The sequence below is a fragment of the Thamnophis sirtalis genome, unplaced genomic scaffold, assembly GCF_051295495.1.
Source record: "Thamnophis sirtalis isolate CommonGarterSnake01/CBP01778 unplaced genomic scaffold, rThaSir2_p1.2 scaffold_2, whole genome shotgun sequence".
Lineage (NCBI taxonomy): Eukaryota > Metazoa > Chordata > Lepidosauria > Squamata > Natricidae > Thamnophis > Thamnophis sirtalis.
Window position 1 is genome coordinate 41,357,837 of NW_028261382.1, and position 15,204 is coordinate 41,373,040.

A 15,204-nucleotide genomic window follows, 5' to 3' on the forward strand; every position below is an offset into this window, starting at 1 on the left:
ACGCTTCTCGGCACTCTAATATAGACTGCTACTGAACAGGGAGGTTTTACTATGATCACAGACCAAACGCTGCCCTGCGGAGATCGCCGGCCTGTTTCCAAAACATCCCCCCTCCCTCCCGGGTCTGATTTCTTGGAAGTCATGCATATGTTCCCCCAAACCTTCCCAGCTTCCCTCACACACACACACCCACACACACACTCCCAACACGTTAGCGTGCAAAGACTGATCACATCTCTCTGGGAAAGTTAGCACACCGCCATCCATCTTCTGCCCTTGGCGCGCAGCCAAGGAAACCCGCCGCGGAGCAAATGAGCCTTGAGCGCGGGGAACACGCGACGTGCACCCTCTAAGCGTGACAGACAAAAGTGTGTTCAAGCCACAGCTCTCTCTCCCACACAACTCATCGAGTTCGATTGGCCCAGGCACAAAGGACGCATTAAAAAACCGGTGGGGGGAAAAAGTAGCAAACTTAAACTTAGCAGAGATGGCCAAAATCTCAACATATCTTAAGGATCATTCAGATGAGAAATGCAAGCTGGAATGGAGGAGATGGATTGACTACGTTCAAAATAAATATCGGGCTAAGAAATTTCAATTAGCCTATGAATGAATGAACAAGGAACGTTGCAATTTATTTAAAGTTAGCTTAATAAAAAGGGGAGTTAAAGTCCAAGAGGGAGGCAGGATGCTTCAGTTAGTTAGCTTATGTTAGTGTGTGATTGTTAAATGTTTACACCCTGTATTTTGCTCTGGGAGGTTGGGGGGGAGGGAGGGTTGGAGAGGGGGCAGGGTTGGGGGGGAGAGAGCCATTCTTCTGATATGGTCTAAGGTTCTCCTGCTTGAACAAGGAGTTGGACTAGAAGACCTCTAGGGTTCCTTCCAATTCTGTTATCCTCCTTCCCTCTCTCCCTTCCACTCCTCCCTCCCTCCCTTCTTCCCTTCCCTTCTTCCCTTCCTTCCTTCCAAGCTTCCTTCCTTCCCTCCTTTCTCATTCCTCCCTCCCTCTCTCCCTTCCACTCCTCCCTTCTACTCCTCCCTCCCTTTCCTTCTTCCCTTCCTTCCTTCCAAGGTTTCTTCCTTCCCTCCTTTCTCATTCCTCCCTCCCTCTCACCTTGCCACTCCTCCCTTCTACTTCTCCCTCCCTCCCTTCTTCCCTTCCCTTCTTCCCTTCCCTTCTTCCCTTCCTTCCTTCCAAGGTTCCTTCCTTCCCACCTTTTTCATTCCTCCCTCCCTCCCTTCTCCATCGCAAGGTTTTCAAGAAAAGACTGGACAGCCATTGGCCTATATGGTCTAAGGTTCTCCTGCTTGAACAAGGGGTTGGACTAGAAGACCTCTAAGGTCCCTTCCAATTCTGTTGTCCTCCCTCCCTCTCTCCCACTCCTCCCTCCCTTCCCTTCTTTCCTTCCCTTCTTCCCTTCCTTCCTTCCAAGGTTCCTTCCTTCCCTCCTTTCTCATTCCTCCCTCCCTCTCACTCCTCCCTTCTACTCATCCCTCCATCCCTTCCCTTCCTTCCTTCCTTCCAACGTTCCTTCCTTCCCACCTTTCTCATTCCTCCCTTCTCCATCACAAAGTTTTCAAGACAAGACTGGACAGCCATTGGCCTGATACCGAATTCTCCTGCTTGCTCAGCGGGGTTGGACTAGAAGGCCTCCAAGGCCCCTTCCAACTCTGTTATTCGGTGCCTTTGTGTTAGCAAGGTTGTGGATGATTTAAGGGGCTCACACCCCCCCACCCCTCCCGATTCGCGGTGGATGCTTGCAGCTCATGTTTGTTCCGAACAATCTCCACGCTCCCCACACGTGCCTGCATTTTTTTCAAGGTAGATGTTTGTGTGTGTGTGTGTGTTGAGACATGTGGACACGCTTTGGGCCCCTGCAGGGATTACACCTCAACTCCAGTCCGTGTCTATTAAAATGGAAATCTTCCCCCCCACACACACACCGCCTTCTTTCCCTCCCAGGAGAATAAAAGCAAAACCTGTTTGAGCATAACAGATTCTGTAATTAACAGATCTCATCTCAATTTCTGGAGCCTTCTTGGAAGCGGCCAATATGCACGGAGGATTTGCACGCCAGCCTCCCGTCTCCCGCACAAACACGGCCATCGCGTGGCAGTTTAATATGCAAAAGAAGGTTTGGGGGTTTTTGTTTTTGTTTCCCCCCCCAAAAAAAGAGCCTATTTTTAAAAATAAGCAATGGGAAACAAGGAAGATGAAAAGGGGCAGGGGAAATTCTTAGAAGTGACATTTTAAAAATAACAGCAGCGACAACGAAGAGTGAAGATCAAACGATGCCATTTTTAAAAAAGCTTGAATGGAAAGAAATGCGGTAAAGACAGAAAGGGGCGCCGAACGGCACTAGTCCTCGATTTTATGACCGTTCGACTTGACGAGGCTGTTGGAATGGGGAGGGGGAAAGGGACTTAGGGCTGCTCGTCACCCTTGTGACCGTCGTAGCATGATCCCGTTCTGGTGGCAAGTTGTTCCGCTGACTAATTGGCTCTCACAATCAGGGAATTCCTCCTTAGTTCTAAGTTGCTTCTCTCCTGGATTAGTTTCCACCCATCGCTTCTTGTTCTGCCCTCAGGTGCCTTGGAGAATAGCTTGACTCCCTCTTCTTTGTGGCAGCCCCTGAGATATTGGAAGACTGCTATCATGTCTCCCCTAGTCCTTCTATTTTTATTGTCATTTTTTTTATTATTATTCTTTCTTCGATGTAAGCCGCCCGGGATTGGGCGCCTATAAATCGATTTAATAAATAAATAACATAAATAAATAAATAAACTAGACCTACCCAGTTCCTGCAACCGTTCTTCCTATGTTTTAGCCTCCAGTCCCCTAATCATCTTTGTTGCACTTCTCTGCACTCTTTCCAGAGTCTCAATATCCTTTGTTTTTCATACCGTGGAGACCGAAATTGCATGCAATATTCCAAGTGTGGCCTTACCAAGGGTTTCAACGCTCAAATATTGGAAAGCTGCTGTCACTCCTAAAGTCTTTCTTTTCATTAAACCTGACATATTCCCAGTTCCTGCAACCGTTCTTGGTATGTTTTAGCCTCCAGTCCCCTAATCATCTTTGTTGCTCTTCTCCGCACTCTTTCTAGAAACTTTGAATGGAGGGTTTGCAAAGCAGAAATTAAAATGAATCTCGAGGTTCTTTTTTTTTTTGGAGTTTCTCAATCAACGCTTAATTCCTTCTTAATTAATCCTTCCTCCGATCCATAACTCAGATGCCTTTTTAACTCCTGGTCTGGCCGCGTCATAGATGGCAGGAAGATAAAACGCTAAGCCCCAATTCTTGTTTGCAGGCAAACTCAAGATTGCTGACAAATTCATCCTATCGTGCTCTCTGTTCCCCAGGACAGACCCAGCCAGAATAACAGAGCTGGAAGGGACCTTGGAGGTCCTCTAGTCCAACCCCCTGCTTAGGCAGGAAACCCTATACCACTTCAGACAAATGGTTGTCCAACATCTTAAAAACTTCCAGTGTTGGAGCATTTTACAACTTTTGGGGGAGGCAAATTGTCCCACTGATTAATTGTTCTCACTGTCAAGAAATTTCTCCTTAGTTCTAAGTTGCTTCTCTCCTTGATTAGTTTCCACCCATTGCTTCTTGTCCTGCCCTCAGGGGCTTTGGAGAATAGCTTGACTCCCTCTTCTTTGGGGCATCCCCTGAGATATTGGGACACTGCTATCATGTCTCCCCTAGTCCTTCTTTTCATTAAACTAGACATATTCCCAGTTCCTGCAACCGTTCTTCCTATGTTTTAGCCTCCAGTGCCCTCATCCTCTTTGTTGCTCTTCTCTGCACTCTTTCTAGAGTTTCCACCATCTCTTTTACATCGTGGCGACCAAAACTGAATGCCGTATTCCAAGTGTGGCCTTAACAAGGACTTATAAAGTGGTATCAACCCTTCACCTGATTTTGATTCAATCCCTCTGTTGATGCAGCCTAGAACTGTGTTGGCTTTTTTGGCAGCTGCTGCCCACGGCTGGCTCTTATTTAAATGGTTCTCCACTAGGACTCCAAGATCCCTCTCATAGTTACTACTATTGGGCAAGGTGCCACCTATAATGTACCTGTGCATTTCGTTTTTCTTGCCTAAATGTAGAACCTTACTCTTTCCACCACTGAATTTCATTTTGTTAATAGCAATAGCAGTTAGACTTATATACCGCTTCATAGAGCTTTCAGCCCTCTCTAAGCGGTTTACAGAGTCAGCATATCGCCCCCCAACAACAATCCGGGTCCTCATTTTACCCACCTCGGAAGGATGGAAGGCTGAGTCAACCCTGAGCCGGTGAGATTAAGATAGTGCCCAGTTCAAATCTGTCAAGATCCTTCTGTATATCTTAAGCCTGTCTTCTGGAGTGTTGGCTATTCCTGCCAGCTTGGTAAATTTGCCAAATTAAATTTCCCCTCCTTTTAGCAGCCTAAATAAGCAGCTGGTGTACAACACAGGCGTTGACCCGGGGGAATTGAAAGCAATTGAAATGCCACCTTGGCGGTGCCAGGCCAGGACACAGCTCAGTGAAGAGGTCCCCCCAGGGTCCGAGCAGGAAGAAGCAAGTTCAAATCCTGCCGGCTTCCAAGAAACCAAGTTCCAGGAACTGGGAGATTGTGAAAAACAAAACACTCCAGATTGCAAAAGTTTAATTTTTCATGCAAGGCCAGGAGGCATTCGCTACAACAGCCCGTCTCAATCCCATAGACACTGATGAATGTGTGGCTGTTTGCATCTGACAGCATACTAATTGGAGAGAGAGAGAGAGGGAGGGAGGGAGAGAGAGACAGAGACAGAGAGACAGAGAAAGAGAGACAGACAGAAAGACACACAGAGAGACACAGAGAAAGAGACAGAGACAGAGAGAGAGAGACGTAGAGAGAGACACACACAGAGAAAGAGAGAGAGCGAGGGAGGGAGGGAGGCAGAGAGAGAGAGAGAGAGGCAGAGAGAGACACACAGAGAGAAAGAGAGACAGACAGAAAGACACACAGAGAGAGACACACAGACAGAGAGACACAGAGAAAGAGAGCGAGACAGAGGGCGAGACAGAGAGAGACACACACAGAGAGAGAGACAGACAGAGAGAAAGAGAGAGAAAGACACAGAGAGAGACAGACAGACAGAGAGACAGAGAGACAGACACACAGAGAGACAGAGAGGGAAATGGATGGATGGATGGATAGGTAGATACAGAGAGAATCATGAAAGGAAGAGAGAGAGGAGATAGAAAGAGAAAATGGGAGAGAGAGAATGAGAGAGGAAGGGAGAGAGAGAGAAGAAAGGAAGATAAATGAAGATAAGCTAGGTAATAGATAGACACAGAGACAAATACAATGAAGAGTGGGAGGGAGAGAGAGAAGGGAGGGGGCAGAAAGAAGGGAGGGATGGAAAGAAGGAAAGAAAAAATGGAAGAGAGGAAGAAGGAAGGGAGGAGAAGAAGATAGAAAAGAAAGATTGTGATAGAAGAAAGAGAGAGAGAGAGAGATGGACAGATAGATGGAAAGTAGATGATAGAACATGGGTGAAGAGATCGAAACTAGATAGAGGAGACAGATGGAAAGACAGATAGAAAAGAGAGAGAGAGAGATAGATAGATGATAGATAGATAGATAGATAGATAGATAGATAGATAGATAGATAGATAAGATAGATAAATAGATAGATAGATAGATAGATAGATAGATAGATAGATAGATAGATAGATAGATAGATAGATAGATAGATAGATAGATCACAGCAGACCCACAGAGCTCCGAGTTCTAAACTCCCATCCTCCCAACCGTTCTGAAATCTTTCGCGGGTCCAAATGACTTCCCGAAAAAACCCCTTGGCAAGGCTATTGGTTCCTCAGTTGATAAATATCAGCAATCCTCCCCAAGGAATTATTCTGTTTTCTTTTGCAATCACCATTTATTCTGCCCCCCCCCCCACATCTTTCCAGAGGGCAATCAAGACCATGACCCAAATAAAAGATAAATGAACCAAAGATGGCCAGCATGGAAGAGAGAGAGAAGCAGCTTAGCCCGATGGGGGGAGAGGGGGTGGAAGATGGACCCCAGCTGGAGCTGAGAATTGGGGGGTCAGGGGGACATCTGGATCCGCTCTAGACCGACTGGGAATCCAGTCGTTCAACATCCTGCTTCTCACAAGGGCCTGCCAGCAGTTTTGGCGGAGGGAAAAAAAAAACACAGGCTGTCTGGGAGGAAGGGAAGATGTATTTAAGAGGTAGATTGCTCTTATAACATGGAGGCTTTACTTTGAGGGAACGTAGATAGAAAGGGTGGCTTTGGGCTGATCACTGGGAGATCTCTCTCTCTCTCTCTCTCTCTCTCTCTCTTTCTATCTCTATCATCTATCTATCTATCTATCTATCTATCTATCTATCTATCTATCTATCTATCTATCTACCTACCTACCTACCTACCTACCTACCTACCTACCTACCTACCTACCTACCTACCTATCAACTATCTCTCTCTCTACCTACCAACTCTCTCTCTCTCACTCTCTCTCTCTCTCTCTCTCTATCATCTATCCATCCATCATCTATTTTTTTCTTTCTTTCTTTCTATCATCTATCTATCTATCATCTATCTATCTATCTATCTATCTATCTATCTATCTATCTATCTATCTATCTATCTACCTACCTACCTACCTACCTACCTACCTACCTACCTATCAACTATCTCTCTCTCTCTACCTACCAACTCTCTCTCTCTCTCTCTCTATCATCTCCATCCATCATCTATTTTTTTCTTTCTTTCTTTCTTTCTATCATCTATCTATCTATCTATCTATCTATCTATCTATCTATCTATCTATCTATCTATCTATCTATCTATCTATCTACCTGTATCATCCATCTAATCTACCTGCCTACCTGTCTACCATTCTATATCATCTACAAGTATATATTAATTTTAGCTTCTATCTATTTATCTATTTATCTATTTATCTATTTATCTATTTATCTATTTATCTATTTATCTATCTATCTATCTATCATCTATCTATCTATCTATCTATCTATCTATCTATCCATCCATCCATCCATCCATCCATCCATCCATCCATCCATCCATCCATCCATCCAATCTAATCTATCTGCCTGCCTGCCTGCCTGCTACCATTCTATATCATCTACCAGTATATATTAACTTTAGCTTCTATCTATCTATCTATCTATCTATCTATCTATCTATCTATCTATCTATCTATCTATCTATCATCTATCTATCTATCTATCTATCTATCTATCTATCATCTATCTATCTATCTATCTATCTATCTATCTATCTATCTATCTATCATCTATCTGTCTGTCTGTCTGTCTGTCTGTCTGTCTGTCTGTCTATCATCTATCTATCATCTATTTTCCATCCACCTACAGTACCTACCTATCATCTGTTTGTCTATCATATTCTCCCTGCCTCTCTTTACAAAACCACTCCAAATAAATTAAAGGCGCAAGAAGCAGACCCCCGATCCTCGCCCCCCCCAGTCTGAGCTCCCTTTCCAGGGCTCCCGTCCTGCCTGCGAAGGCTTTTTTTCTCCTCACAAATATTCCTTTTGATTTTTATTTTATTTTTTTTTGGTTTTGCTTTGAGGCTAAGCATGCTGGCCTTCTGCAAGGCCAAGGGAGCTGCAGTTGGTAGGATGAAGTGGCCAACTCAAGAGCTTCTGCCAGCATGGCTGTGCCAGGCAATTTAATGTGCATTTCACACACCCCACCTCCTCTCGTTTGAAGGTCTGATTCTCCCCCCCTCCCCTTTCAAAAAACAGGCTTTTGACCTCCTTGTCTCCTTAGCAACCGGAGGCTAAGGTGAGCTGGTATTAAACGCAATTATTTAGCTGGCATTGCTAGTTAAAAAAAAAAAAAGGAGACAGAGCAGAGATTGTTGGGAGCAGGACAAAAAATAAGAGAGGGGAGATGTTTTTTTAAAAAAATATTCAACACCAATTGATACGATGGGTCAATGACCGTTGACAGGACACACCAGTGGCCATTGATAGGATGAATTAATAGTCATTGACATGAGGAGTATTGATAGGAGTCAATAGCCACTGGCATAATGAATCAATGGCCATAAACACATTGTTTTGAAGGATCAATAGCCATTGACAGGACAAATCAATGGTCACTGATATGATGAGTTAGTGGTCATTGACATTGACATGATGGGTCAATAACCATCCATATGCTAATTGACATCATGGGCCAATGGCCATTGACTGGACACATCAATGGCCATTGATATGTTGATTATTGATGTTGACATGATGGGTCAATGGCCATTGATGTGTGCCAACCGTCATTGACGTTGACATGATGGTTCAATAGCCATTGACATGATGAGTCAATGGCCACTGATGTGGGTCAACAGTGATTGATTCTGACATGATGGGTCAACAGCCTATTGACGTGAGTCAATGGCCATTGATGTGTGTCAACCGTCATTGACGTTGACATGATGGTTCAATAGCCATTGACATGATGAGTCAATGGCCACTGATGTGGGTCAACAGTGATTGATTCTGACATGATGGGTCAACAGCCTATTGACGTGAGTCAATGGCCATTGATGTGTGTCAACCGTCATTGACGTTGACATGATGGTTCAATAGCCATTGACATGATGAGTCAATGGCCACTGATGTGGGTCAACAGTGATTGATTCTGACATGATGGGTCAACAGCCTATTGACGTGAGTCAACGGCCATTGATGTGTGTCAACCGTCATTGACATTGACATGATGGTTCAATAGCCATTGAGGAAAGGTATATAATTGTAAAACTCATTAACACTTTTAATAAAAAGAAATTGGGAGGGTCGAAAAGAAATCGAACACAAAATAGGAATTACTCCTCCCTGTGTGCCCTCAAACATGTGTGTTTCTTTTTCCTTTTTTTAATAAAAAAAGCAGATTTTGCCTGACTTACCATGATCCCCGTGAGCAGGCACACGCCTTTGCCGCAATAGGTATGTGGGACCATGTCCCCGTAGCCGATGGAGAGGAAGGTGATGGAAATGAGCCACATGGCGCCAAGGAAGTTGCTGGTCACATCCTGTTGGTCGTGATACCTGCCGAAGAAACGCAGGTTGCTGGGGGTGAAATGACACAGCCACCACCAGGAGGCACCATAACAATTTCCCTGGAGTTTGGACCCAGAGGGAATGTCCCTCGGACAGCATTTCTCAAAGCTCTGGAAGACGGCGGACTTCAACTCCCAGGATTCCCCCAGCTAGTTATTCCGGCTGGGGGATTCTGGGAGTCGAAGTCCACATGTCTTAAAGCAGGCTGGCTGGATAAATTGTGGGAGTGTAAGTCCATACATCTTAAAACATACTGACTGAGGGATTCTGGGTGTTGAAACCCACCCCTCTTAAAGCAGGCTGGCTGGGGAATTCTGGGAGCTGAAGTCCATGCATCTTAAAGCAGGCTGGCTGGGGGATTCTGGGAGTTGAAGTCCACATGTCTTAAAGCAGGCTGGCTGGATAAATTGTGGGAGTGTAAGTCCATACATCTTAAAACATACTGACTGAGGGATTCTGGGTGTTGAAGCCCACCCCTCTTAAAGCAGGCTGGCTGGGGAATTCTGGGAGTTGAAGTCCATGCATCTTAAAGCAGGCTGGCTGGGGGATTCTGGGAGTTGAAGTCCACATGTCTTAAAGCAGGCTGGCTGGATAAATTGTGGGAGTGTAAGTCCATACATCTTAAAACATACTGACTGAGGGATTCTGGGTGTTGAAGCCCACCCCTCTTAAAGCAGGTTGGCTGGGGAATTCTGGGAGTTGAAGTCCATGCATCTGAAAGCAGGTTGGCTGAGGAATTCTGGGAGCTGAAGTCCATGCATCTTAAAGCAGGCTGGTTGGGGGATTCTGGGAGTTGAAGTCCATCTATCTTAAATCATGCTGGCTGGGGAATTCTGGGAGCTGAAGTCCATGCATCTTAAAGCAGGCTGGCTGGGGGATTCTGGGAGTCAAAGTCCACGCCTCTTAAAGCACCTGGGGGAGTTTGGGAGTTGGAATTCCATACATCTCAAAGCATATTGGGGAATTCGAAGTCTTGCCTACTTCTTCATGGACTTCAAGTCCCAGAATTCTCCAATCTGTGGAACTCTGGGAGTCGAAGTCCGCCTGTCCTAAAGCATGCTGGCTGGGGAATTCTGGGAGTTGAAGTCCACCATTCTTCAAATTGCAGAGGTGGAGAAATAAAAACTCTGGCCCTTCCGCCAAACGCCGAGTGAAAAATCCCAAGGACGTTTGCTCATTTGGACTACCCAGGTTACTGTCCCTCAATGTCACAATAACTGCCCAAGAACGCTCCCGTTTCCCCCCCCCCTCCCCTCTCTTGTTTTTTACACTTCCGAGCATAACACCAAAGGCCTTGAAATGAAAGTAATATCCTTTATCTGGGGAATTTAATACGCTCAGTTTTTCTCCCCGTTGCTGGCTTTGTAAGCCTGGTTAATGACTATTGATCGTTTTTCTTTCTCTCTTCAGCCAAGAGGAAAGGTTAGATTTCGGTTAGGATTCTGTACAGAGCCCTGAAAAAAAACAGCTTCATTATGCATTTCACAGATCTACCATTTATTTCTTCCAGAGGCAAGATTAGATCTTGGCTTCTGCAAGCCCATCATATATGAGCCAAGAGGACTTAAAATCAGAATGTCCTGGCCTGGACAGCAAGGATTTATTCAATCATGAGGTGTTAACAAAGAATGCAGGCTTTACGAGGGGTGGATTTTAACTCCCAGAAATCCCACAGCCAGCATGTTTAAAGATGGATCAATTCCAATTACCAGAATTTCCCAGCCAGCTTACTTTAAAGGGGTGGACTTCAACTCCCAGAATCCCCCAGCCAGCCTGCTTTAAGATGCATGGACCTCAACTCCCAGAATCCCCCAGCCAGCCTGCTTTAAGATCCATGGACCTCAACTCCCAGAAACCCCCAGCCAGCCTGCTTTAAGATGCATTGACTTCAGCTCCAGAATTCCCCAGCCAGCATGATTTAAGATAGATGGACTTCAACTCCCAGAATTCCCCAGCCAGCCTGCTTTAAGATGCATGGACTTCAGCTCCCAGAATTCCCCAGCCAGCCTGCTTTAAGAGGGGTGGATTTTAACTCCCAGAATCCCCCAGCCAGCATGTTTAAAGATGGATCAATTCCAATTACCAGAATTCCCCAGCCAGCATGATTTAAGATAGATGGACTTCAACTCCCAGAATTCCCCAGCCAGCTGCTTTAAGAGGGGTGGACTTCAACTCCCAGAATCCCCCAACCATGATGCTTTAAGAGGGGTGGATTTTAACTCCCAGAATCCCCCAGCCAGCCTATCAATTCCAATTACCAGAATTCCCCAGCCAGCTTACTTTAAAGGGGTGGACTTCAACACCCAGAACCCCCCAGCCATGATGCTTTAAGAGGGGTGGGTTTTAACTCCCAGAATCCCCCAGCCACCCTGTTTAAAGATGGATAAATTCCAATTACCAGAATCCCCCCCCCCCGCAGCCAGAAAATAAAAATAAAAGAAGAAAAAACTAAACTAGACCAAAACATTTTTTTTAAAAAAATCTCTTTTTTCATTATTTTTGCTTCCTTTCAGGATAGCCCAAAGTTCCAACCCTTTTCACGCTTATGAGAATCCAAGAAAGGAGTTTAAAATGTGTTGTGAAAGCAACCAGGTGTTTGATACGCGCATATCCCTTCTCCCCCCCCCCCCGAACGGCTTTCTCCATCTATTCACACCCATGAGTAATGCTGTGAGGTGTGTGTGCTGAGACACACACACAAACACACAAAAATAAACCGGGCAGGGAAGGTTTGCAGAGAAAAAGGAAGCTTTGCAGGAAGCCGTCGACGTTGTGATCTCTGCACACACACACAGACACACACTTTCCGTGACTTGGCTATAATTTCGCACCCGGAGCCTTTCAGGTGGTTGTGTCTGTTCCCCGGTTGTTAGGGAGTCCCGCCTACGTCCCACGTGTCTGTCACCTCCGGCTCTGTCAATCGCACTCTTCACGAAAAGACGGCTGTGAAAAGAACTTGCGATGTGTGTTTGTTTGTGTGTGTGTGTTTGTGTGTGTGTGTGTAAACGGCACACGGGGTTTTTTTTCCGGCACGCCAGCTTGAATGTTCCCGGATAAGGCCAGCCTAGCAGGAAGGGAGATACCTCTGTGTGTGTGTGTGTGTGTGTGTGTGTGTGTGTGTGTGTATTCACATTCAACCCACATACATACATACGTACATACATACATGAGTCTCGGAGAGTCCTGAACCAATGAAGCGAACTAATTGTCTCCTGCAAACTCCACTCCCCTTTCGCTCCTCTTTTATCTCCTCTGGGAGGGGCCATTCACCGTCCACCTGTGGCTTTCCTCCCAAGTCGACCCCTGTTCTTTAGTTCTTCCCTTCGTGTCTGGCAACTCTGTGCATGCGCACACGGGGAACAGGCTCCAGCTGTTCTTCTGCCTCACTGATGTCTGACTCCGAAGGCAGCTGATAACTGGCATACGGCCCTGGCCCCCTCTCTGCCTCCGACACAGAGCCCTCCTCCGAGCCTTCCCCAGACTCCAGGACTGGCCCATCTTCCTCCCCAACCCTCCTCACTGTCCGAATCTGGCGGCCCACAACAGCGGCGGTTCTTAAGCGAACTCCGCGGCCGTGGAGCAAACTCAACTGTCCGCCAACACTCACACCGCGCGCGAACTCACCTCTCGCAAACCCGTACAGTCCAGGCGGCGATAATCCAGAGGGAGATGCTGAAGACTAGAAGCACCGTGCCGGGGCAGATGGTCATCAACGTTTTCATGACGAAGCGCGTGTTGAAGTTGATCTTGTTGAGGGCCCCGATGCTGCGGGACGAGGCGTCGGTGAAGAGCTTGCTGTGAAGGAGCATGACCCGGGCGATGAGATAGAGGCGGAGGAACATGGGGATGGAGAGGATAATGTCCACGTCGGCCTCCGCGCGGGAAGGCGTGTACGAGAAAGCCAGCCGGGCCGTCCAAAAGAACTTGTATTCCCCCGGGATGGGGTGCACGGCGCAAACCACCATTTCCAAAGTGATGTAGAGGATGCGTTCGTAGGTCATGGCGATCCGCCAGTCGTCGGCCCCGTTGTCGATCACGAAGAGCTAAGCGAGGCAAAAGACAAGACAAACACAGCGATTCGGAGGCCGGGTTTCTAGTCCTTAAGAAAACCCCCGCCGATTTCCCCACTGCTGCCTTACGGGCAAGGCCTCAAGGGAGTTTCGGGAGTCGCGGCGGTGGGGATCAGTCTTTTTCACACTTTAACAACGTCCCCCCGTTGCCGCGTGATCAAAATCCAGGCAATGGATTCGTATTTACGACGGTCGCAGTGTCCTACTGCGTGGCTTTCGGGCGAGCCAAGGGAAGCCCGTTTCACTTAACAACCGTGTTACTAATTTAACAACTCCCTTAACAACGGTGGCCAGGAAGGTCATTCCACGGGGCAGAATTCCCTTGGGAAATGTCCCGCTTAGCAACAGGTACATCGGTCGTAAGTCGAGGACTACCCGTATCGGCCTTTCGACGCCCTCTTTTGTCAACCGCACCTTCCTTTCCCCTTTTTGCTCCCTTTCAAACTTTCTTTCCACCCCCATTCAATAGCTGGGGGAAATCGATGATCACTCCTTGGTGCCCTTTTCTTTTCAAGGGGAGAAGAGCTGTAAAGATTTCTGGCTGGTCAGAAAACAAGAGCAGGAAACAGACTGTTCTTGGCTTAGAACTGGCAATTACTGGCATATTGATTGGCCTGGGTTGATTTTTTTTGCTGGCACGCAAGAAAATTATATAGATAGATAGATAGATAGATAGATAGATAGATAGATAGATAGATAGATAGATAGATAGATAGATATAGATATAGATATAGATATAGATATAGATATAGATATAGATATAGATATAGATATAGATATAGATATAGATATAGATATAGATATAGATATAGATATAGATATAGATATAGATAGATAGATGATAGATAGATAGATAGATAGATTGATAGATAGATGATAGATAGATAGATAGATAGATAGATGATAGATAGATAGATAGATAGATAGATAGATAGATATGATAGATGATAGATAGATAGATAGATAGATAGATAGATATAGATATAGATATAGATATAGATATAGATATAGATAGATAGATGATAGATAGATAGATAGATAGATAGATAGATATAGATATAGATATAGATATAGATATAGATATAGATATAGATATAGATATAGATATTATAGATAGATAGATGATAGATAGATAGATAGATAGATAGATAGATAGATAGATAGATAGATAGATAGATATAGATATATATTTTAAGGGTCTGAACATGTAGGATGGTTTTGGAGAATAGGATCCTCTTTACAATAGGAAATGAAAGAGGATGGTAAACAAAGCATTTTAAACTATACCTTATAACCTTCCAAATGGAATAATAATAATATAAGAATGGCAAAGAAAAAGAATAATTATGTGAATGTATATCTTTAATCTGTATGTAAGAGAATAAAATGACAGTAAAAATATAAAGCATAACATAGGTAAATAATATTTGGTCATAAGTAGCTAAGTATAAATAAATAAAGAATTGTACATAAAAATGGATAACGAATAAGGAGATTATGAACGAAAGATAGAAATGTATAGAAGGGAAAACACTAACTGCAAAGAAACCGATTCGGAACTGCGGTATGATATACGATGGAACTTATTGTTCCTATGTTGTTTTTAAGTTATGTGTTTGCTTTTGTTGATGTGCTTATGTGTTTAAAATAAAATAAAAATTACTAGTAGGAAATGAAAGAGGGGGTTCAGCAGGGAGACGCGCAAATAATTATCGCTAAAATAACCGTATCCCCCCCCACTCTCTCTAAATGAGTCAACTCCCCAAAGAAGGGGGGAAGAAAAACCCCAGATTTTTGTTTTCCTGCGGAAAATTAACTGGTGCAGTGAATGCATTTTCCTCTTGGAAAAGTTTTCTTTCCAAGTCTTTTATCAACTTTCTCCCCTCGACAGGCAAGGCTGGAAACTCCCAAGCCGAGCCAGATGTTTCCCTTCTGGGCTAAAGAGACTTAACTAGGACTTCCAGTGTTTGTGGCTTCGTCCGTCTCGAGGAAAGAAACATCTGGCCGGGACGGAGACAGATGTC

At 45.1% G+C, this 15,204-nt stretch overlaps 1 protein-coding gene across 1 annotated transcript in view; it reads right to left on the reverse strand.

The window, feature by feature from the left end:
• The window catches only part of KCNN3 (potassium calcium-activated channel subfamily N member 3), a 39,534-nt gene that overhangs the window by 12,667 nt on the left and 11,663 nt on the right, over positions 1-15,204 (reverse strand). Inside the window, 2 exon segments of the mRNA XM_087705089.1 lie at positions 8,957-9,098; positions 12,735-13,153. Coding sequence (XP_087561215.1) covers positions 8,957-9,098; positions 12,735-13,153 — 561 coding nt within the window.